General features: G+C 42.1%; 1 protein-coding gene across 1 annotated transcript in view; it reads right to left on the bottom strand.

The window, feature by feature from the left end:
* Window positions 1–19330, bottom strand: part of Itih2 (inter-alpha-trypsin inhibitor heavy chain 2) — a 40175-nt gene extending 20845 nt beyond the window's left edge. The window contains exons 1-9 of the mRNA XM_075970348.1: window positions 19065–19330; window positions 17784–17858; window positions 16111–16143; window positions 14545–14714; window positions 10474–10578; window positions 6352–6514; window positions 4149–4256; window positions 3381–3509; window positions 2068–2184 (exon numbers count right to left, since the gene is read on the bottom strand). Of these exons, the coding sequence (XP_075826463.1) occupies window positions 2068–2184; window positions 3381–3509; window positions 4149–4256; window positions 6352–6514; window positions 10474–10578; window positions 14545–14714; window positions 16111–16143; window positions 17784–17858; window positions 19065–19148 (984 nt within the window). The 5' untranslated portion in view covers window positions 19149–19330. The remainder of the gene's footprint in view (window positions 1–2067; window positions 2185–3380; window positions 3510–4148; window positions 4257–6351; window positions 6515–10473; window positions 10579–14544; window positions 14715–16110; window positions 16144–17783; window positions 17859–19064) is intronic.
* Window positions 19331–24285: the final 4955 nt, after the last annotated feature.

The raw sequence follows: 24285 nt of genomic DNA, 5'->3' as shown, positions 1-24285 counted from the left end.
CCATTGTCTCAGTGTGTGGGTGCACCCCTCGCGGTCCTGAGTTCCATGATCGTGTTCCCTCTCCTTCTGCTCCTGATTTGGACCTTGAGATTTCTGTCCGGTGCTCCAATGTGGGTCTCTGTCTCTGTCTCCTTTCATCGCCTGATGAAGGTTAATATTCAGGAGGATGCCTATATGTTTTTCTTTGGGTTGTCCTTATTTAGCTTCTCTAGGATCACTAATTATAGGCTCAATGTCCTTTGTTTATGGTTAGAAACCAAATATGAGTGAGTACATCCCATGTTCCTCTTTTTGGGTCTGGCTTACCTCACTCAGGATAGTGTTTTCTATTTCCATCCATTTGTATGCAAAATTCAAGAAGTCCTTGTTTTTTATTGCTGAGTAGTACTCTAATATGTATACATTCCATACTTTCTTCATCCATTCTTCCATTGAGACAGGGTCTTTCATTGGCCTCCCTTTTGCTGATTGTGCTGAGGTGATTGGCCTGTGAGACTCTAGAACCTGTCCGTTTCTGCCTCCCCAGTGCTGGGATTATAAACACATGCTACCAGGCTTGATTTTTTTCACATGGATGTTGGGAATCAAACTCAGCTCATCATAGGTACGAGGCAGAGATGTTAGCAATTATCCTATCCCTTTAACCCTGGTGTAATTTTTAACTGTCACAACTTGCATGGACATTGTACTATTGAGATCAAGTGGACAGAGGCCAAAGGTGCTGCTCAATATTATGAAATACGCAGGACAGCCTCCCACAGCGAAGAAGAACCATACCAGCTATCATCAGCACATTCCTGGAGGATCTATAGTGCAGTGCAAGCTCAGGTGGGCCGGGATCATTCAAGACACCAACTTCTTTGGGTTGTTACGGAGTAGTAATTACTTAAGGTAGTAATCACTTAAGGTGGTCAAAATGGCTTCCAATGAAGGAATAGTTAGTAGATTGTTCAAATTATTTGACTTAATGGGCAGTGGTGGCACACACCTTTAATCCCAGCACTCAGGAGGCTGAAGCAGATGGATCTCTGAGTTTGAGGCCAACCTGGTCTACATAGCAACTTCCAGGACAGTCAGGGATACACAGGGAAACCCTGTCTCAAAATCCATACCCCCAAAACCCCAAAAGACAAAACAAATAAACAAAAACCTCATTTGTTGTTTAGATTTGCTTCTATTTATCATGAATAAGCTTACGTTGATCTCTGAACTAGAAGACATGAGGCAGGATCATTACCCCAAGGAATGATAATTAAATAAAAATGATAGACCAAAGTCTGGGGAGATGGCTCTGTGGATAAAGAGCTTGCTGTGATAGTATAAAGACTTGGGTTTGGATCACTAACACCCATGTGAAAACCAGATGTGGTGGTGTGCACACATAACCTCAGCATTAAGGGAGCAGAGATAGGCAGAGCTTCAGGGACTCGCTGGCTGGCCAGTCTATCCTACTGTGAGAAGAGACTCTGTTTCCAAAGGTAAAGCGGGGAGTAATGGAGGGAGATAGCAAAAGTTCATCTCTGGTCCTCATGTGCACTACCTACATAGACACACACAGGCACTCAAATGCCATAACGCGAGCACGCGTGTGCACTCACACACACACACACACACACACACACACACACACACACACACACACACACACACACACTAGGCATGTGTGGATTTTAAAAGTTACTTGTGACTAATGGCAATATACCAAAGCCAAACAATATACTCAGGCATGACTAGAGCAGAAGACAATAGGTTAATATGGGACTTTTCAAACAGTGAATTAAAAACCGCAGGAGAGGGAAAAGGAAGTAGGAAACATGGAGGTGAAAAGTTTCTTTTGCTTTTGTTTTTAACAAAGAAGCATTGATTTTGGTATAAGCCCAGGGGACATGCAATAACCTCACAAAATTGGGAAAAATTGGCACCCTCAGTCTGTGAGTGTCAGTGAGTACAGTTTCTGAGTTTTAGCCCAAAGTAGGGAGTCAGAGGGAACATTCGATTACTGCATTATCTAAAGAGAATCACAGAAGATGAGACTCTCACCTACCATCATAACCAAAGAGTTCTTACCTGTTTCATCTTTATTCCCCACATGGAACCACTAACATCTATCACAAAAAGGATGTTTTTGGGAATTGGGTCCAGGTTCTCAGGAGCAAAGAAGTGCACAAAGTATCCATTAAACACCTGAACAACAAAGCATATGTACGAGTCAGATGATGGCCAGTGTTTGGATGGTAGGGAGTGGAGCCTGGAGACTACAGAGGAGAGGTGGGCTACAGAAGGAAGGTGTTCCCGAAGATGAAAATAAGATCAGAGGTAGAAACTTGGCTTGTGGTCATCTTTCCTTTCTGATGTCTCTTGCTCCTCTGCTCTGAGAGGCTAAGCCCTTCTCCAGGCTGCTTTCCCGCCCCACTCTGTTTCATTCTGTCCCGTTCTACCTCACTGGTCTTTATCTCAAGCCTCTGTCCAGGCACTCTGCTAAGCAATGGTGAATCAGGCAGTCTCTGCCCTCATAGGTCCCAACCAGTGAGGATGCAGACAGCTAACAAGTGTTTCCAGCACAGCATGCTAAGTGTTATGGATAGGAAGGAAGTCTCCAACAAAATAGCAACCACGCTGGGCCCTGAGAGATGAGTTTAGCACAGTCTACCGTTGATGCAATTAGATTGATGCAATTTTGAGTGATCCAAGGAGAGAGTCTCAAAGGAATTGTCTGCATTTGGTTGGCCTATGGCCATATCCATGTATGTGGGGTTGTTTTAATTAACTGTTGTTGGAAGATCCGGCCCACTATGGGCATCACTATTCCCTTGTCAGAGGGATTCTGAATTTCACAAGAGTAGAGACATTTAGCTCAGCTTAAGCAAACAAGCGAGTGAACATGCACACATCCATTTATCTCTGCTCTTAACTAAAGATGTGACGTGAGTAGCAGCTCTAACTTCTTGCCATTGTGACTTCCCTGTTATGAAGGACTTTATAACCTTGTAAGCTGAATAGAAATAGACCCCTTTTCTCCCCTAACTTTTTTTTGGGGGGGGGTCAGGGCATTTTTATCAGAGTAACAAAAACAAAACTAGGACAGCATGCCATCATCCCCAGACTTTTTAATGTAGGCTCTGGAGGTTGAACTCAGGGCTTCAGGCTTGCATGGCAAATACTTTACCAACTAATCAATCTCTATAGATTCTTTTATTCATTTTTTATGGCATGAAAGATAATTCTTGAATGCACATCAAAAAAACATCATTCTAGTCTCTTCTCTTTATCCTGAACACTTTCCTTGACAACTAGAAGTGACTTACAAGCCAAGGAGGTTGTTCAATTGCAATGCAATTGGTGGCCTCAGCTGGATAGTTCTGGAGCCAGCTGGCACTTACCTCCAGCTCCCCGGCCTTCTCTTCTCTGCTGACATCATACAGCACCACCAGCTCTCCATCCACTGCAGTCTGGGTGCAGTTGGGGCATTTTCTTTGTTGTGCTACTGTGGGCTTGAAGGAGACATGTGCCTGCAAAGGATGGGACATCAGACGCTGATCTTTGCTCCCAGATCCTGACAGCTGAGGACTTGGCAGCTGCCTCTTGTCATGCACACAGGAGAACAGCATGCGGACTGCATCCACTGGCCTAATACTTTGGGAAGTGTCAGCGCTAGGGCATAGTGGAGCAGTCAACAAACTGCGGTGCTGTTTGTCATGCGCCAGGCCTTTAAAAAAGAGATTCAAAGATTCTGCCCCTCTCCCCCAAACTGTGGAAGGAATGGCTCCCAGCTCTGGAAAGGGTCTGTGTAAGTTCTTAGAGGAAACTGACCTTTTCATAGTTGTGTGTTATTGGCCATCAAGGCAAGAATAATTAAAATGAACTTTTCTTGAGTAATGAAAATTCTCTATGTGAAAGTTGAATTTAACTACTGGTCAAGTAGATGACTTGGGAAATAGAAGGTTCCAAAATGGTCAAAATGAAATTACATAACTGGAAGTGTTGCTTTATTTTTTTATATTTATTTTATATTGATATTTAATAGGAAAGAAACTCTAGTCTTTGACCTCGGCTCAAGTCACTCTTTTTTGTTTCACTGCCCAGGGCACAGGAGATAAAGGGCCAGGACCTAGTGCCCACTCAACTGACAACAGGCAATGATTGGGTACCTTCTGGTGTCCTTTGGATATGACTGGAACACCTTGGAAATGGCCTTCAAAAGTGTCAGGAACATGGAGATATCTCATCCCTTGAGGTTCAACAATCCACACGTTCACCTAAAAGGGGAGAGGGAATAACAGAATTAAGTCTTTAGAGACCTTTAAAGCAGGAAGTAAAATTACTGTTGAGCTCTCTGATGCTTTCTTTCATCTCCCAGTTTCCACAGCATGGTTCCGTGGCTATTCTGGAGAGTTCCTGGATACGACCTATCTTGCTGCAGCTATCTTGCTGCTGCTAGCTTTCAATACCTTTCTATAGCCTCGTTCCTCTAGGATTTATTTTCCCTGACCGTGATTTGGATGTATGACTTAACTTCTTTTCCTGTGGCTGTGATAAAATATGGACAAGAGTATCTTAAGAGAGCCTGGTTTTGTGTTTGCTCACAGTTCAAGACCCAGACCATCATGGTGGGCCCAGACCATAATGGGCAGCAGGAGCATGGAGAAGCAAATCCCATTACACCCAATCAGGAGACAGATAGGGATGAATGCAAGCTGCTGCTCTTTAATCCAGTTCCATTTAACATCGTCCAGCATCCCCTGCTCAGGAAATGTCCCCACCCACAATTAAGATATGTCTTCCCAGTCAGTTAACATAATCAAGATAACCCTCAGCAGGCATATCCAGAGACCCCTCTCCCATGTGATTCTAGATTCTGTCAAGTTGGCAATTAACACTGCCCATCAGGACATGGCTTTAAGGCCTCCCAACGGTTCATATGCTGGAAGCATGGTCACTGGTATGGCACTAGCTGAAGTGGGTGGGTCTCAGGCTGGAGATGGCTCAGTGGGTTAAGCGCTTTCCCAGACAAGTGTGAGAATCTAAATTCTAGTCCCCATTACTCATGTCCAGTCTCAATGTCCGTGGGTATGTCAGCATGCACTTATAAACTCAGCACCAGGAGATGGAGACAGGAGGGGCCTGGAGGCCGCTGGCCAGGAAATGAGATTCAGGTTCAGGAAAAGATCATGCCTTGAAAAAAAAGTGGAAAATAGAAGATCCCTGAAGCTAACCTCTGGCCTCTGCATGCACACTCACAGGAGAGTGCACACATGAACACACCCATATACCCCTACACACAAACAAGAGATTGGGCCAAACAAGATAACTGGGTATCACCCCAGAAGGGATGAATGATGGAATTGTGATGTGAGTTAGTTCTCAAGACAGGAAATTGATATGAACAGAGGTCATATATTTTCCCTCTTCTGCATAGAGCTGGCTGCCTGTTTCTTCACCACATTAGAAGCCATCCAAGAGCATTTCTCCAGGATGCTAGCACTAAGGGATCTAAATTATTTTAATTTTATTTTATGTGCACGAGTGTTTCGTGGTGTGTGTGTGTGTGTGTAATAGAACAGTATGAAAACAGTATATTATTCCACTTTTAGGTTTGTTAAAACTTTTAGACTGGATACCTTATAGGCAAAGTCGTATATTTGGCTTATGATTCAAGTGGCTGCAAGACTCAAATCTCAAATGGTACACCTTTTACAGATGTCAAAGTAGAAGCTCACGATGCCTTCACCCTGAAGCTTTGTGAGTCGGGTGGTGGTTCCATGAAGGGTGCATTACTCAAGCCCTTGAATCTGAATTTGAGCTTATTGGAAACAAGTCTTCAGGGATGTGACTAAGTTAAGGATCTTGAGGGGATGTCATCCTCTGCTACTCGGCTCTTCATCCAGCAAGAGGAAGGTAGAAGGAGATTTGAGATTCTCAGAGTACGAGCAAATATTAGAGGCGAAGGGCCGCAGGCCAACGACTGTCAGCACCTGCCAGATACCAGCAGCAAGAAAAATATGTGTTCTACACTCTCAGCTTAGAATTAAAATTATACAAGGATTAATTCATCCTCCCAGTCTGGGGACAATCCATATGCACTCCTCGGGTGCCTGAATGACCGTGACAACAGATGTTTGTTGTTTTAGGTTACACTGATAATTTGTTACAACAACCAACACACTGATGAGCGCTTAAGGAAAGCTCGTGTTGGAGCCTGTAGAGAAGCAGTGTGGCTGACTCAAACCCCGAATCTTTTCAGTATACTGCATTGCCTTTCAGAGCTAAGGCCGTAAAACACCACCAATGGTAGCGGCAACAAAAATAAAGCAAAGATACACACTATTGCTGACTGCATAAACTCAGGCTCACCTCCAAGTGTTTGGCCAGCCTTCCTGGCTGCAGATGAATCTTGTGCTCATAGGACCCCAGCTTCCTCCACTTTACTTCCTGGTAATGAAGTTCAAATTGCACCTTTGCTCCAGGGGGAATGTTTACTTCGGTGTTAAAGTTCTCCATATCGAGATTTCTGCTCCTAGATGTGGGAGACCCCAACACAAGCGACACATACACATGAAGGGGTTGCAAGGTACAAAACTTAGGCAGAGTTCACATCTTTATCCTGGTTGATCATGCCTGCTTAGTTGTTTGTGAGCTTGGTCCATCGGAGGAAAGGACAAGTTGGAGATAAATTTAATGAAACCAAGAGTTTTAACTTCTTCCCATATGGCCTATGTATTTATTCTTTAGCTTCTCATTGATTTGAGTGTCATTGGTCAAAGGCCCATTGATGGGTATGGTTTCTGGTACAGAGGCTATGTGAACTGACATCATCACCCTCAACTTTCAGATGATACATGAGGCTCATCGAGGTAAGGAACTTACTCAGGGTGCCCCACAAACTAGCCAGTTGTCTAGTCTATGCTAAAACACAGCTTAGGGGTCTCCAATAGTGGTGCTTTCTCTATATTTCATTCTGAGACTTACATTGAGTTGGTTATATTTTGGGAGTTCTACAGAGAGACGAATGTCAGTGTTTTATAAAGCTGAATCTGTATAAGCCCTGTTTTGTTTTCTAGTTAAACACTTTTGACTTTATTTGTTGTTATTTATTTATTTTACATTCTGATTGCAGTTTCCCCTCCCTCCTCTCCTCAAAGTCGCTCCTCCCACCACCTCTTTACCCCCCCCCCCCATCCACTCCTCTTTTGTTTCTAGTCAGAAAAAAGCAGGCCTCTCATGGATGTCAGGCATGGCATATCATATTGTAGTAAGACTAAACACCTCCCCATGTATTAAGACTGCGCAAGCCAACCCAGTATGATGAATAGGGTCCCAAAAGTCAATAAAAGAATCAGAGAATACTCTTGCTCCCACTGTTTGGAGACCCACAAGAAGATCACGCTACTCAACTGTAACATATATGCAGAGGGCCTAGGTCAGTCCCATGCAGGCTCCCTAGTTGTTGGTTCAGTCTCTGTGAGTTCCTATGAGCCCAGGTTAGTTGATTCTGTGGGTTTTCTTGAGATGTAAATCACTCTCAAGTCTAATATAACTCCTTTTGATGGGCTTGCTTAGAGTTTTAAAGAGGAAGCAGGAAGATTTTCCAGTGAGGTTGAATACAGCATCAAGACTAGCAACAAATGGTGTGTGTGTGTTTCTGTGTGTGTATGATTTTTCTTCTTTCTTTCTTTCTTTCTTTCTTTCTTTCTTTCTTTCTTTCTTTCTTTCTTTCTTCCTTCCTTCCTTTTTCCCTTCCTTCCTTCCTTCCTTCCTTCCTTCCTTCCTTTCTTTCTTTCTTTCTTTCTTTCTTTCTTCCTTTCTTTCTTTCTTTCGACAAGGTCTCACTGTGTAGCCCTGCCTAACTTGGAAGTCACTATGTAGACCAGGATGGTCTTGAACTCACAGAAACCCACCTGCCTCTGGCTGTGGAGTTCTGGGATTAGAGATGTGTGGCCCCACACCTAGGTGGATGGCTTTTAAAGTTAATATTAAACTAGTGGAGGTAGGACTGTGATAATCAGCCAATTTGGGGTCCGGGAAGTAGTATGGGATAGTCAGTAGTGGAAGAAAAAGCTGAATATGCCTGCTACAAACTTTCTAGGTAGAACACACCAAAAGAAGTCATGTTATACAAGAAGCGGATGTTAAGTTCCAGGTCTCGCGATATTTATCTAATGCCCAGAAAAGATGCTGTTCCAAAGCCATCTGTGGAATGAACAAGTGAATGGCATCTGAGTGATAATGAGCGTGGAAGGAAAGCTGGGTCCATGGTGGTGCACGACTGTGATCCCAGAGCTTAGAAGGTTGAGACAGGAGGAGTTTGAGTCTGAGGCTAAGCTGGGTTTCACACTTAAAACAATGTAAGAAAGATGGCACAAAGATTTGCGAAGGTTCAAGGATGATTGACACACAGCGGTACTAGAGATAACCCATCTGCTTGGGTTTTTTTCTCTCTCTGTTCTACACATGGCTGAATTCTGTGTATCTGGTTGGGCTCAGCTGAACTATTAGTCTCCCCTGAGCATTTTATGGATCTCTCCACAGAAGGGCACACTAGGTAGTCAGATCCCCCTGGGTCCATTAGCACTCGCCCACTATAGCCACATGGTGGCCACTGCTTCCTGTCTGGGTGCTGTGTGACTGCCAGTGCTTGTCTTTATGTTGCCTTTAATAGAACTGGGTGCAGAGTTGACATCCAATGTATTCCGCTAATGAAAAAGAGCTACATGAATGAAATGAAGGGCACTTCTACTACAGGTAAGTTTTGTGATGGAGAAGAGGAGGCAAAGAGGAAAAACATGGCGGGATTTAGCAGAAGATGAGGTTTGTGGTATGAGGAGTAAATGAAGAGTTCCTTGAAGATTTGGGTTGAAAAGTTTGCTTGCTTTTATTTATAAATTTACACATTTTTCCTGTATGTATGTATCTAAGTATGTATGTACATTCATATGTATGAAGGTAAATGTGTTTGTGTGTACCAAGTATATTCTCAGGTGTGTGTTTTAAAGATTTTTTAAAAAGTGATGTGCGTGTGTATGTCAGGTGGGGATGGATATATATATGTGGATACACACACACACACACACACACACACACACACACACATATATATATATATATACATACTCGGACATACAGATGCCTGGTGCCTGTTCTAGCCAGAAGAGGGCATCATATCCCCTAGATATGGAGTTACAGGGAATCAGGGAATTGTGAGCCACTCAACGTGAATGTTGAGATCAAACTTGGGTCTCTAGCAGAGCAGCAAGTGCTCCTAACCTCTGATTCATCCTCCAGCCCTTCAGGTATTGTTCTTTAGTAAAGCCATCCACTCACCAGGTAAGGCCTTTCATTGACTTAGATCTTAGCAATTGGGATAGGGTGGCTGGCTAGCGAGCCACAGGAATCTACCTGCCTCTGCCTCCCTTGCACTGAGATTGCAAGTGTGTGTCATCCCTTTGTCTTTTTTATAGAGGTTCCAGGGGATCGAACTCAGGTTTTTGTGTTTGTAAGGCAAGAAGTTTACTAACTATGCTATTTCCTCTGATCCTGAAGGTGGGTCACATATAAGGTACAAAAGAGGAATACAACAGAATTTATGTTTTGTGATTAATGCTTTAAATGCCATAGCCCATAAAAATAAATCAGAATAAATCATTAAAAATTAGTTCCAAGGATTTCCTTTGGATATGGTCTATTTTATATGTGTTAGTGTTTTACCTGTATGTGAGTCTGTATACCATGAGTGTATAGTACCTGTGCAGACCAGAAGAGAGAGTTGGATTCCTTAGACCTGGAGGGATTGTTTTATTTTTAAATATTTTTTATTGATTTTTATTGAGCTCTACATTTTTCTCTACTCCCCTCCCTGCTGCTTCCTTCCCCTTCAACCCTCTCCCAAGGTCCCCATGCTCCTAATTTACTCAGGAGATCTTGTCTTTTTCTACTTCCCATGTAGATTAGATCTTTGTATGTCTCTCTTAGAGTCCTCATTGTTTAGACCTGGAGTTTTTAATGGTTATGGGTGGTCATGTAAGTACTGAGACTCAAACCTGGGTTCTTCGGAAGAGTATCCAGTGTTCTTAACTCTAGGCCCCTGTTTATATTTTTTTAACACGATCACTAGTAAAGTATTTTTATAGATCATATCTTTGCACTTTTGGGAGTGTAAGGTGTTTATTTAAAGAAGATCCATTTACTTACAAGTCATATAAAAACATATGTAAACAGCCTGGTCTACAAGAGCTAGTTCCAGGACAGGCAACAAAAGCTGCAGAGAAACCCTGTCTTGAAATCCATATATATAAACAATCTATGCAAAACTTCCAAACTCCATTGATAGAAAAGAGGTTTTTATGGAAACAGACATTGAGACACTAAATTCTATTATCACACTAGGAGTTGGCCGTTTTCCTAGGCTCCGAGGCACTCTGGAGCCTGGTGTGCTCTGGGAGGAATGAGACAGGAAAAAAGCAGATACTTAGCTCTTACCTCACCCATCCGGCCGTCTTGCCTTTTGCTCTTGCCTGTGAATAAAGAGCTCGGCCCACAGTTTTCTCCCTGATGGTGCTTGTAAATGTCATACCATTCACGGTCCTAGAACAGACGGAAGTCAATAGTGGGCCACATTAGTAGTCTAAGGGAAGTAACAATGAACAAGCCATCAGTTAGACTTCACGAACCAGGGCAATGATCATTTTGAACTTGCAGGAAACAAGAAAAGTGACCTTGGATAATATATAGACAGAACTCTCTGACTGTGATTTGAGAGAAGTTAAATTGGGTTCCAGTCCCCCAGACTTCTCTCATGTGCTACTATGCGTTTAAACTTTTCCATATTCAAATCAAGGCACAGGGGTGTGGATGTGCCCTTTGAATGTGGCAGGTTCTGGGAGAGGTGGCTGAATTTTCATTTCTTTTATCAGACCATTCTTTGGAGAGTTAAAAATTAAACATAGTCTGGTCCAAAATAATGAAGGCGTCCCACCAAAACTGGTAGATTGAATTCTCGCTCCTGGTGAAGTGGTTTTAGAAAGCGGGGACGTTAGTAAGTAATTAGGTCATGAGAGAGGGGCCCTCACAAGTAGGATGAGGTCTTACAAAAGAAGTCTAAGCTCTCTTTGTCCTTCCCACCATGTGAAGGCAGATATAAGAAAAACATTGAGGAACCAGAAAGCGAGATTGCACCAGACACTGAATCTTGATCTTGGGTTTTCCAGCCCCCTGAACTATAAAATAGTATTTTTTTTCACATCCACCCAGCCTGTAGTACTTAGTTTTGGCAGCACCAACCAATTATGACAGGGTGTGATGTCGTCCTGGAAGGATAGAAAAGAACGCGGAAAGATGGCGGAGAGCCCAGGTGAATACCCTTAGAAGTTTCTGTTTATCTCCCTTGGGGATTCCTTGCTTTCTTTTTGTGTCTTTGACTCTGTCCATCTTATTCAGTTGGGTTATACTCAATTCTCACCAAGTAATGGCATTTGGAGGAATAGATTTCTGTAATTTTAGCTTAATGGTCCTTAAATGGGATCACCTCCCTGAAGAAAACATTTAGAAGTAGGTGGAGAAGTTTATGGTGGCCATGGTGACTGGCAAGTACCACTGGCGCTTATGGAAAATTACCAGAATGCTAGATATGCTTTAACAAGGGGACGACATCTCTGAAGAGCTTTTCTTCCCAAGTGCTAATAAGTATGCAGGTTGGAGAAACATTTCAAGGCTTTAACTTTTAAGTGACAGAAATTAGACACAAGGAGACAAGTGACTTACTCAAGCTGTTCAGACAGGAATGAAAACCAAGTCCGGTGTCCAGACTCAGTGTTGAACAAGTCTCAGAGACACAGTCATATTCCCCAGCGATGCATCGGGGATCTTTTTTAAAGATATATTTATTTATGTGTATAGTCTTCTGTCTGCATGCATGCCTGCACAGCAGAAGAGGGCACCAGATCTCATTACAGATGGTTGTGAGCCACCATGCGGTTGCTGGGAATTGAACTCAATCTCTGGAAGAGTAGTTAGTGCTCTTAATCTCTGAGCCATCTCTCCAGCTCTGCATTTGGGATCTTGATTAAAGGTAGAAAAATATTTTGGCTGATCCTAAGATTTACATAACCCATTCTGTTTTATACAGTCTATAAATTCAACCCAAGTAAAGGCAAACCAAAATAAGTGCACATTTCATGGTGTTGTCTTTTGTTACCTTAAGAAGGGAAAGAAAGAAAATGAATGAATTAAAACTGAACCCAAACACCTAGAATAAGCCCTAATTTTGAGGTTTATTGAAATAGTTTAAAATGCCATTTATATACATGGTGCCACACGGCAGCACTATAGAAAACTTACTCTTTCCTTTTACTTTTTAGGAAGAACTAACTGAAATTGTTCTAGAAACCAGGCATTAATGCCAGCACTACGAAACAAAGATGGGTGAGGGCAGGACGAGATTTATAGAGATACTCTATTAAAAAATGTAAAACTTAAAGGTAATTTCAAAGATGCCAGTCTGCATATTACTTTTTCACATATTTAATTTTTTCCACTTTAGAAAATATAGTTGACACAGGAAGTGTTGAGATGGCTCAGTGGGTGAAAGCACCAAGTCTGATGACCCAAGTTTGATTCCCAGAACGCACATAGTAGAAAACAGCTGACTCCCACAAGTTGTCCTCTGACACACATGAATTTGTGGAGACATGGACATGTGCGCGAGCGTGCGCACACACACACACACACACACACACACACAGAGACATGCGCATGAACACACTCACACACTCACACTCACACACACAAACTCACATAGACATGTATGCACACATACTCACACACTCACATAGACATGAGTCCACATATACTCTCTCGCATACACACACATGAACACATACAGTGAATAATAGATAAAATTTAAAAATTCAAAAAAAGGATATATAGTTGACATGAATCTACAGGTTGTTGTTTTGTTTTGAGACAGGGTTTTCCTTTGTAGCAGCCCTGGCTGTCCTAGAACTCACTCTGTAGATCAGGCTAGCCTTGAACTCACAGAAATCTGCTTGCCACTGCCTCTGGGATTAAAGGCAAGTCTATAGTTCTTATCAACTCAAAAGCTTGCTAGTCAAAACACTTGAAAACCTACCCCTCTGTATTTTATTTTATTTTTACAATGGAAAACCAAAGAACCACCCCCTTTATTTTATTCATTGACAAATACCATTAATTGTCTAGGTGTATGAAAGAAAAAAGCAAACAAGAAGTAATCCAACCTAAGGTCTTAATAAAGAAAAAAATTCTGAGGTTGTATGCAGAGCAATGTACAGCGTTCCAGGCAGTCTAAGAGAGACATTGACCAACGAGAACACTGTGGGAATGGCCTCATGGGTTTCCAGGTGACTGACAACCATTTCAAACACCCACAGAAACATTAGTTTTAACATCCAAATGTTCCAAATGGATAAAAGACTTAGCTATGAAGAGTAGCAGAGTAGTTAACTTCTTTTATTAAAAAAAATTTCAAAATTATAAAAATACCAAGAGAATAGTATGATGCCACCATGAAAACATCACTAGCATTCATTATGAATATCAGGCTAATCTTAGTTCATCCTTCCTCACTTGCTTCCCACCTCAATTATGTGGAAGCCAATCTCAGACATCATATTATTTTACCCATGAGCACTTCAATATCCACTTTGTAGAAGAGCTTTAAAGCTTCTATGTGAGCAACAGGGTCATTGGGTAGAAAATGGAAACATTTTAAATGAAGCATAAGAAATAATTCTAACAGAGCTGTCAACCATTGAGTTGATTGCCCCGGGAAGCAATGGGTTTATGATTAAAAGTCAAATTTAGCCTTTATAACCCGCTCGTTAGAGATGTCATAGAGAAGTCCAAACGCTGGATATGAGCCTGGGTTTAATTGCTGGTTCTCAACTCCTTCCTCCCAAAGAAATGTGTGGTACACAGAGCTGTCCTATTACAAATACACTCAAGTGGCTTCCTGTAAGATTCATGTGTTTCTCTCTCAAAGGAATCACATACGAATATAAGTAGAACGTGGCTACCATAGGGAGAGCCTTCCATCTGCTTCAGTATGTGCTAGAGGGGCCTGAGGATGGCACTGTTGCCAAAGTGCTTGCTGCACAAATATAAGTTCAGCTCGCTGCACCTACATAAAGACGGAGCGTGGTGACACACGCTTGTCATTTCAGCACTGGTGATACAAAAACCCCTGGCTTCCTGGAGCTCGCTGGTCAGTTAGGCAAGCCTACTTGGTGAGTTCCAGGCCAGTAAGGAATCTTGTCTCAAATAAAAGGACAGTGCTGGAGGCAAGGCCTCCACACTCTGCCCACCACACATGAACATGCATGTGCAACTCCGTATACACACATACCACATACACACATGAAGGCGGCCCATCCCATAGTGCCACAAAGTTGAACCATAGCTCTGAGTGTAAGAACCACCAGAGCTGTGTACCCCTAAGGTCCATTACAGCAGAAGAGCTTTTGATGCCAAGACAGAGAGGCATCTGATCCCTGGTTCTACATAGGTGTTACTCACATGGTGAAGTTGGAGATAAAGGCTCCTTTGGGGATCTGAACATCAAACACGACATTTTGGGACTGTGGGGAATTATTCACCAGTTTGCTCTGGATCATAGTGGTGGCCATCCGAGAGGTAATAGTGGATTGGACTTTGTAGCTATAAAGAGTTACTTGATCAACATCGTCCTGAAATTAGCAAGAACATATAACTGTAGTAACAAAGCCTCACATGAAATGCACATATATGTGATCTTCTGAGTGCTCTATTTTGCTTGTTATGAACAATTCCAGGGTAGTAGATAAATGCACAGCTCAGGCAGCATTAAGCAATCTTCTAACTCCTTGAAATACCCACAGAAAGAGACGAACCATTGTTGTGATGTGTCTCCTCCTGTCTCTTCTTTCCCTACCTCTCCCTATCTTTCCCCTGCTTTCTTCCTTTCACGCTTCTTTCCCTTGTTTCCACCACCTTAGAATCTGAGTAGAAAATGGATGCAGGAAGCAGATGGACAGAAAGAACTTAGGAAATAATTTCTAAGGCAGAGTCGCAATTAGAAAGAGGAGATGGGGCTCTGACTGTGTCTTCAGCGTGAAATGCAAGCATGAGTTATATATGCAATCCCCACACTCCACATTGCCAGGTGTTTCCTTCAGTCTCATTCATTTATATTACACCTTCCGCCCATGCTTCTTTACCTGTATCGAAACAAGCTAAGGGAACACTGAGGCTGCACACAGTGAACACAATTGTCCTGAACTGGGCATTTTGGTTTAATTATTTGTTTAATAATACCTTGGACCTCTTTTTCCCTCCTCTATGGTAAAAGTATCCCCAGCTAAAGTAAACAAAACAAAACAAAACAAAACAGTGGTGATCACAGGCCAGGTATAAACAATATTTCCTTTAGGATGTTCCTGAGAACTGCAAACTCTGTCAGACCTGTTAGATTTTGCTCTTTCTTCCCCCAAGATTTGCCTACATCACTATTAGATCATATTCATCAGATTTTGTTTTCCAAGATTGATGATTTCAACTCGTTAACCCCCAGACTACTTCAAGCTAAGATAAAGCCAGGCTGACTTATTTACCCTTCCCCTGTTTCCTAGGGAAGCTCTCAGTTCAGAAAAGGAAGCCAACACAAACCGCTTCCTTTGGGTGTTCTCTTGTGACAGAAAGGGCCACCCTGGACCTTACAGGAACTTGAGCCATGCTGCCTGAGAGTGGTTTCCATAGCCACTCTTTGACTTGCCATGGCTATCAGAGACCATAGTTTTAAATCAAAGGTATGAAGTCAGGATTAAATACACATTGTTGGGCGAAAGCTATCTCATTAGTAAAACATGATTAGATGGGAAAACCATTTCAGCCCTCAGTGCCGCCTGCCTGGTCTGCAAGCCTTGCACTCATCAGAGCTGAGCTGTAGAGGTACTTCCAAACAGAGTTAGGCAAGGCAAAGGTTCAAAAGTCAGGTCAATACTTTCAGGGACGGAGACAAAGGAGACACCTAGATTGATTTCCAGGTAATGACTAACAGAAAAATCACTCACACACCAATCCATGACACAACGGAAGCCAACTTACCGTCTTCTCCCCTGACTCTTCAGGAAGGCTTCTCTGTGGGAGAAAGTCAGAGAGACAATCATTCTTCAGCGACTCGAGGTTTACTCTCAAGGCCAACTCTCATGCTCTCAGTCAGAGAATTAGGTTCCTTCTATATCGTGGTATAAATCATTTACTGGCCTCAAGATGGAAATATGTAGTATGGAAAATGATTTTCCCAGCTGTGAGCTTCTTTGAGCCACATTCTCAGCCATTCTTGTTGTGATATATGCTGCTCTATAAGACTCAGGTCAAAGCTTTGGAAGAACTTTCTCCATGAGCTTTTCTGACCCCCAAGTTAGCTTCCTTTACTGTTTACATAGCACTTGCCATTCAGAGCACTTACTTTGCTCATAACGATCAGCCCTATGTGTGGAAGTTGTTAAGATCTGCCTCTTCCTTTTAGACTAAGCTACTTAGGGACGTCAATGTGTTTCCTACATGGTTAGCCCTAGAACCACACACAGTGAATGATAACTTGAAGATTCTATGCCTTCAATTACCCTCTGTGTTAGAAGACTAGCCACATGAGTACAGACAAAGGGCCCCCCTCAGGGGGCTGGAGAGATGGCTCAGAGGTTAAGAGCATTGCCTGCTCTTCCAAAGGTCCTGAGTTCAATTCCCAGCAACCACATGGTGGCTCACAACCATCTATAATGGGGTCTGGTGCTCTCTTCTGGCCTGCAGGCATACACACAGACAGAATATTGTATACATAATAAATAAATCAATATAAAAAAAAACAAAGGGCCCCCCTTACCTTTGAAAGGTAAGCAGTTTAAGGGTTATGGGTAAACTAATGTCTGAGGCTTAGAAAGTAAGTCAGTTGCTATATATGAGCTAATTTGGGGCGGGCTGATATTTTAGCGGGTGCTGTGTGACACAGATCAAGGATCGCCTTTTGAGGTTTTTGTTTATTTGTCTTTGAGACTCTCTGTAGACCAAACTGTCCTAGAGTTTACCACGCAGCTCAAGCTGGCCTCAACTTTGTAGCAACCCTTTTGCCCCAGCCTCCTGAGCACTGTAATTATGTGACCTACAATACCCAATTCTTTTAGAGTTTTGATACAGGGTTTAACAACTAAATTTTCTCTCCCCAGGCTAGATAAAAACCCTGACACAGGTCCTGCCTATTGGGTTTTTAATATTATTGATCTGTAACAAGTTGAACTTTAGAAAGTCAAACATTCATACTCAGACAAAACCAGTCAATTCTCGGTTTAGTGTTATTTCCGTAAATAACCTCCTTTCTCAGTGTATAGGCTCTTGGTGGGAGAAGTCAAACCTCTGCTGTCATGGCAGAGCACCCCCTCCCCACGAATTAGGAGATTTTCTGTGTCTCCTTGGCAGCTTCCAGGATATGGCCTCAAGCCTGTCTAGTTCTCTGGACCAAAGTGCTCTTCCTTTGACTAAATGGCCAGAGGAAAGAGGATGTGTGGCTTTACTGTGTGTTGTTCTTTATAGGTAGAAACTTCTGGAAAACAATGTGAAAGTCTCTTTGTATCTCAGCTTGACAATATTCCACAAGAGTGCAACAATACTGGCCTATTCTCTGTTAGAAAAACACCCAAATTATTGATAAAACAGAGCCATCTTTGACCTCTTCTCACGACATGATCTTTTTCACTTATTTTTGCCGTTTGAGTTTACTATACCTGATATCTTCCGTTCTCTTGCACAAATGGAAATTTGCCTGGGGCCAGTTTCACAAGATCTTCATATTCTGCGAACTTAAAAACAGTTGAACATGTTCATATCTTTTAAAAAATCATCTACAGGAAAAGAGGCAGCCTACACTCATGACATTATTTTGTATTCTTTCCTCTGTCTTTGGACGATCTTATTTTTAATATAATAATTTCTTCAATATGTACATTTCCTAGTTAGGTCTCAGAAATAAGTAAACGGAAATGAACTATGAAAATTTGTTGGGTGTAAGAATTCAATTTTGAGCAGGCCTGAACATGGCAGGACAGACAACGTCATCTAATGATAAAAGATGCCTGCATAAAGCACTTGGATGGAGTAAGGGGACGTCAATCACGTGAGACTGGACAGATGCAGGTATGAAAAGAAGGCTGCTTAGAAATTACTGAAAAAGCACAAACGTATCTGGGTATTTTAGTTTCAATCTGAGATTTCTGACGTGCTCTTGTGGTTTTCAGAGTGTTGGAAAATATGAGAGTTTCTAAGCAGAATGATTTTCTCCTCCTGAAAACACACTATTTTTTTTTCCTCTGCTATTTTTGTGTGCAGTTCACTCCCTGGTATTTTCTAGAATAATCCTGTAGTAATACATTTTTCTCTGCCAGCACAGAAGTAGCTGATATTGTGTGATATTTAGAATGGCTCAGTTCAAGATCTCTCCTACACTGGGGTGGCAGAAGGTCTCAAGAGGAGACCTGAACCCCCTGGGAGTCGTTCCTGTATTTTTCCAGTTGTGATACCACCTTCTTTTATCAGAATATTTAAAATGTCCTATTACAAAAATAACTGTTTGCTTAGGTATAAAAGGCAATGCTGCTTTGAAAATGGCCGAGTAAAAGAGCTACAACAGTCTTTCTATATAACAACACCAGCAATGACTAAGTAGTACTAGTTCATGTGCCATGCCCAGTAGTTTATGTACATCTCTTAATCCTCAGGGCAACCCTTTGGCGTAGGTCTGTTGTTACACACATTTTTATATAAAAAGTGAGCAACTATGCTCCATTTATGCGACACCGGGGTATCTGACCACTGAACTTGACTTAAATTTCAGGCAAAAACCTGATAATGTCTTAAGAGGTAACTACATCTCATAATTATAAAGTCTGATGAATGTTCCCCTCAGTTTATGTTCTACACAGAACAAGTTCACTGAACATAAACAGCATACAGCTTTTTGCAGCCCATTTGTAAAGGCCAATAGCTAGGAGTCCCACAGAAGTACTTACCTCAGAGTACCCGTTTATGGGGATTTCAAAGGCTTGTTCCTCCAGAAGAAAGAGCCAGATGAGAAGGCCTGCGAGTCGCTGCATTTTGCTGGGCAGCTGTGCCAAACTTTCCAGAGCAGATGGTTTGGGGAGAATTCCCCCTCCTCTGAATCAAAATCACAGCAACTTGATTCTGTCCGCTTTAAAAAGAAGAAAAAAGAAGAAAGCACTCTAACTTTGCTCAAATTCAGGACAAATATTTGCTCTGGAGCTGAAACTTGAGCTGTGGGGGTGGAAGGTACAGTGGGGGTTATTTAAACACCAAAGCCAGGAGCAATCCCTGGGCTGCAGGAATGCGTCAGGATCAGGCCCTGGGTTAGATGGCTGCGCACCCCTCCCTTGATTTTAATTTATCTTTTTTTTTTCAAGACAGGGTTTCTTTGTGGTTTTGGAGCCTATTTTGGAACTAGCTCTTGTAGACCAGGCTGGTCTAGAACTCACAGAGATCCGCCTGCCTCTGCCTCCCAAGTGCTGGGATTAAAGGCGTGCGCCACTACCCTCGGCTGATTTTAATTTATCTTAAAAATCAGACAGACCCGAAGATAATTATCAGCTTCTTTAAAGGGCCAAGTAAGGAATTGCACTAGGGAATAAACCCAGAGAGAAGAACTAAACTGACAATATCTGGAGATAAAATTATTTCATTTCATTTAAATGAAATAATTTTATCTCCAGACATTGGAGGTTAAGAGCACTTGCTGTTTTTGCAGAGAATCCAAGTTTGATTCCCAGCACACCCATGAAAGTGTATATAGATACATGCAAGTGAAATGCTCAGATACATATGAAATAAATACCCCTAAAAAACCAAAAGAGAGCAAGAGGCATTTAGAAAAAGCAAGAGAAGAAATATAGCAATTTTCTGGGGCGAGAATTCATGCTTCCTGGTCCCATCTCACTTTGATAGCTGAGTACTCCCTACACATGACTATCAGGGAAGGATGCTGGGGGCCAGGGCTCCCTCTTCAGGGAAGATACTCACAAAGCGAAGTGTTTCCTCCTGCCCCTCACCTCTGTTGGCATAGTGGTCCCATCATTCTGGTGAGACATGCAATGAAAACACCTACTATGAATTATAAAATTGTGACTGTGCTATTACAACACCAATACAAATTTCTGGGAAATGATTTAGAGAAAATTGTGTGAAAAATCCACGTCTTTGAAAGATGAACAACAAGCATATGCCAAATAAAGGAGAAATGCTAAGCAAATACCTAAGACAGTTAATGAATTAGTTCATATACTGTAAGCATTAGTGGAGGCTTTATTGTGTGTATTGGATACCAAATACATAAAAGAAAGCATGGGGGACTGGAGAGATGGCTCAGCGGTTAAGATCACTGGCTGTTAGTCCTAAGGTCCTGAGTTCAATTCCCAGCAATGACAGGGTTGCTCACAGCCATCTGTAATGAGATCTGGTGCCCTCTTCTGGCTTGTAAGTATACACACAGGCAGAACGCTATGTACATAATAAATAAATGAATCTTTTAAAGAAAGCAAGCATGGGAATCATCCTGGAGTCGCTCATTGCAATAGTGGAGGAGGATGGAAAGCACACTAGAAAGGGGGGCAAACTAGAAGGCCAAGTGCGATGCAAAGATGGGACCTACTGACTGGAGGAGAGCAGACCCTCCACAGAGAAGGTGGGGCTTTGTCAGCTGGGTCAACAAAGATGGGAGTGGTTGCTCCTGGCTCACTGGGGACTAATAACCAAGACATCATAGTGACTAGAGTATTGTCCATGTGGTGGGCTTATACCCACCTTATGCCTTTTTCTTTGCAATAGTAGTTACCATTCTATCTTCCTAGGTCATACCTGCTTTACCACTTGCTCGTTGTGGAAGAAGCATCATCTCCCATTGCTGTAGAGGGAATTGTGTCCTTTGCAAATCCACATGGCTTCACACCTACTGTAGATGTGTTTAAAGAAGCAATTACAATTAAACGATGTTAGAAGAGTGAGGACCCTGATCCAGTAGGAGTAGTGTCATTATAAGTCTCCCTCTAAAGACTCAACAAGAAAGCAGCCATGCACAGATCAAGAAGATACCCTCATGGAAAGCAATTGAATGGTACCTTGATCTCCGACATCCATCCTTCAGAACTTGAAGAAGTAAATTTTTATTATTTGATCTGCTCAACTTGTAGTATTTTTAAATTATAATAGCTTGAGCTGGGACACTAACCTCCTCTATATCATAGACTTGTGGAACACTAAATATAACCATGTGTTTAGAATACTTGGCACTGGGGTTGGAGAGGGGCTCACTCATTGGCTAGGAGCACTTGGGGCTCTTTCAGAGGACTCGAGTTGATTCCTAGCATTCGCAGCAAGCTACTCACAACCAGTTTCATTGGGATCCAACCCCTTCGATCTCTGTGGACATCTGCACTCTCTTTCATACATACCTGTCCCACACATCATTAAAGCTAATAAGAGTGAATAAATAAAAAATCCTAGCCGGGCAGTGGTGGCGCACGCCTTTAATCCCAGCACTCGGGAGGCAGAGGCAGGCGGATCTCTGTGAGTTCGAGGCCAGCCTGGTCTACAAGAGCTAGTTCCAGGACAGGAACCAAAAAGCTACGGAGAAACTCTGTCTCAAAAAAAAATTCTTGGCAAATGCTAAATGCTCAATAAGTAACATTTACAAATTATGTTTTTACAAAGGAATGCAGATTTTGGTGTAAAAACATTTGGACATACAGAAATGGAGCTTAGTAATTATTATCTCTCCTTATCCATAAAACTACTTCTCTGTTTTAGATAAATGAGAGTAAACTTTAGCTCAGTGCCTGGCAGTCTTTTCCTGAACATTGTACAGAGAGAATAAAGACTTGTTCAATTTATTTTTTATCATAGATTATTTCGTTATATTGCTACCCTTTTTTCTTTTTTGTTTCTTCTAAGCAGGTAAACCATGCATAGACACTTGATATCTCTCTGATTTTTCACAATGCACATGACATTATTTCCTCACTGTAGAACAGGGGACCTGTACACTGAGGACACTTTATGTGTCGTTCACCTAACAGAATTTTATTTTCCTTGTTCCAAAATACAGATGCTTGGATGCAGATTATAATTAAGCAACTTTTGCTCTGAGGAGAATTATCATCCAGGGGAAGCTGTCCTTTGTAGGGAAACTCCAGGCCTATGTTAGTGTCTGGTAGCTTCCTGACCATTTAAAACCTGGCTCCCATGAAATATGAGTGACATTTACCTCTATTTCTCTAATTAGTTTTCTCTTAAGCCCCGGAAATTACACAACAGTGTATCTGCTGGGAAACTCATGTCCAGCGGGAGAGAGAACATTGATCTTCCCTCCCCTGTCTAGAATGGGTCAGGTGGGCTCACATCCAGTCCTCGTGGGAAAGACATTCTCCACTGAGAAAATGGCACAGTGCCCATAAACAATTATGATTTTTCAATATTCTAGTCCCTCTCATTCATCATCTCATCTTCACTGACTATGAATTGATACTCAGAATTATCTCAGAAGAAACCAAATTTGGGGCAGTCTGGGTCCCTTTTCCCTTTTCCTGCTGCCAGCTTGTCTCCAAATGCCAAAGTCTCCAGGAAAAACAGTCTGTTTGCTCTCTCTTTATGTTTGGAAGTGTCTCGATTCTAACCAGGAAGGGCATGTGTGTTTAGGTCACTGGGTCCTGAACCTGTGACCCTTCCCCTCACCTTCCAGGTCCAGGCAGTGATAATGCAGTGAACTGAAGCTACCCACTGTTGCAAGTGTTCATGATTTACAAGACAAAAATCAGTATTATAAAGACCATGAGAATATTCACTTTCATGTGTATGAAAATCAGCAGTAAATTCACAAGAAAAAAATCACACTATTTCATGACATTTGAATGAAGTAATAATTGAGCGAGTACTCAATGAGAGTTCTGAGAAATATCAGAGAGAAACTTAACAGAGAAATAAAAGAACTAATAGATGTCACTACTCAAATGAACCTAGTAGACATCTATGGAACATTTTATTCCAACAATCAGCCACCATAAGTCAATTACAGCAGGCTTAGGCATTCTTCCTGGGGTGTCTGGATGTTTCTGGAAAGGTAGGGAGCATATCCAGAAGCTGGATCATCCTAAGACCTGGTATCAGTATCAATCTGCTGGTTAAGAATCAGGTAGGTCTCTCTTCAAGGTGTAAAAAGTGTAAGGAGTATACTTGGATGTCTGGGACATGGGGATGGTAGCGTTCATTCGAGTGGATCCTCTAAAAGGTGATGAAGTGTGACTCAAAGTGATTGTCATTTGGTCAGAGCCATTGTAGGCAGCAAATAGAGAAAAACCAGAATGAAGGACACTGTACAGTGGTGGCAGCAGGTCTCAATACGCAGTCTGGTTCCAGGTCCTCATTACCCATCACATGGGCAGCCTGCATCTCTGATTCACTAGTACCTTCATGCTGGGGCAAGGTGTACAGGTCAAAGCCCAGAGGCCTCAACCCTACACAAAGAATGATAGGCAACCAAAGAAAGCTGGGAGGAAAGAGTGGGAGAGGTAGCCGTCCCTAGGGAAGAGCAGCCCTGGAAATATATGTAAAAATAACATTATATTAATGAGCAAGACATGTGCATATATGCATGCAATAACAATTAATGAAGAAAGAGGCCATGCATTTGAAGAAGAGTGGAGAGAGATATATGGGAGTGTTTGGAGGGAAAAAAGAGAAGGAGGAAGAAAGTTGTAATTATACTATAATCTCAAAATGAAAATAAATAAAATCAAAAGCTGAAGGGGAACTATTTGAGGAGGGAGGAAAGAGACTAGTGAATGGGGCAGAGAGTGATGGGGGTAAATATAAGTAATGTATAAGGCTATGAATATATGAAATATATGAAATGTTACAAAGGAATTAGTACTAGTGGAGAGCAGTGTTGGAAGTCTGCAAGAAGGAATGAATTGTGGTTTGTGAAAATCTTAACAAAATGCACTTTTAAAACCAAAACAAGGATCTGAGTTCAAATCTCAAAGCCCACAGGAAAAGCAGAAGACAGCAACAGGCTCCTGCAATCCCAGTACCGGGGAGGCAGAGACAGGCAGATTCCTGAAATGCATCGTCCAGCTAGCTTAGTCGACTCAATGACCTTTAACTTCACAGAAAGATTGTCTCAAAAGTAAATAACTAGAGAATAATGAAGGAGGGATTGATCTTGGGCAC

Source organism: Microtus pennsylvanicus, chromosome 4, assembly GCF_037038515.1.
Source record: "Microtus pennsylvanicus isolate mMicPen1 chromosome 4, mMicPen1.hap1, whole genome shotgun sequence".
Taxonomy (NCBI): Eukaryota; Metazoa; Chordata; class Mammalia; order Rodentia; family Cricetidae; genus Microtus; species Microtus pennsylvanicus.
Note: the sequence above shows the minus strand (reverse complement) of the source record. Positions and strands in the feature narration are given on the sequence as shown.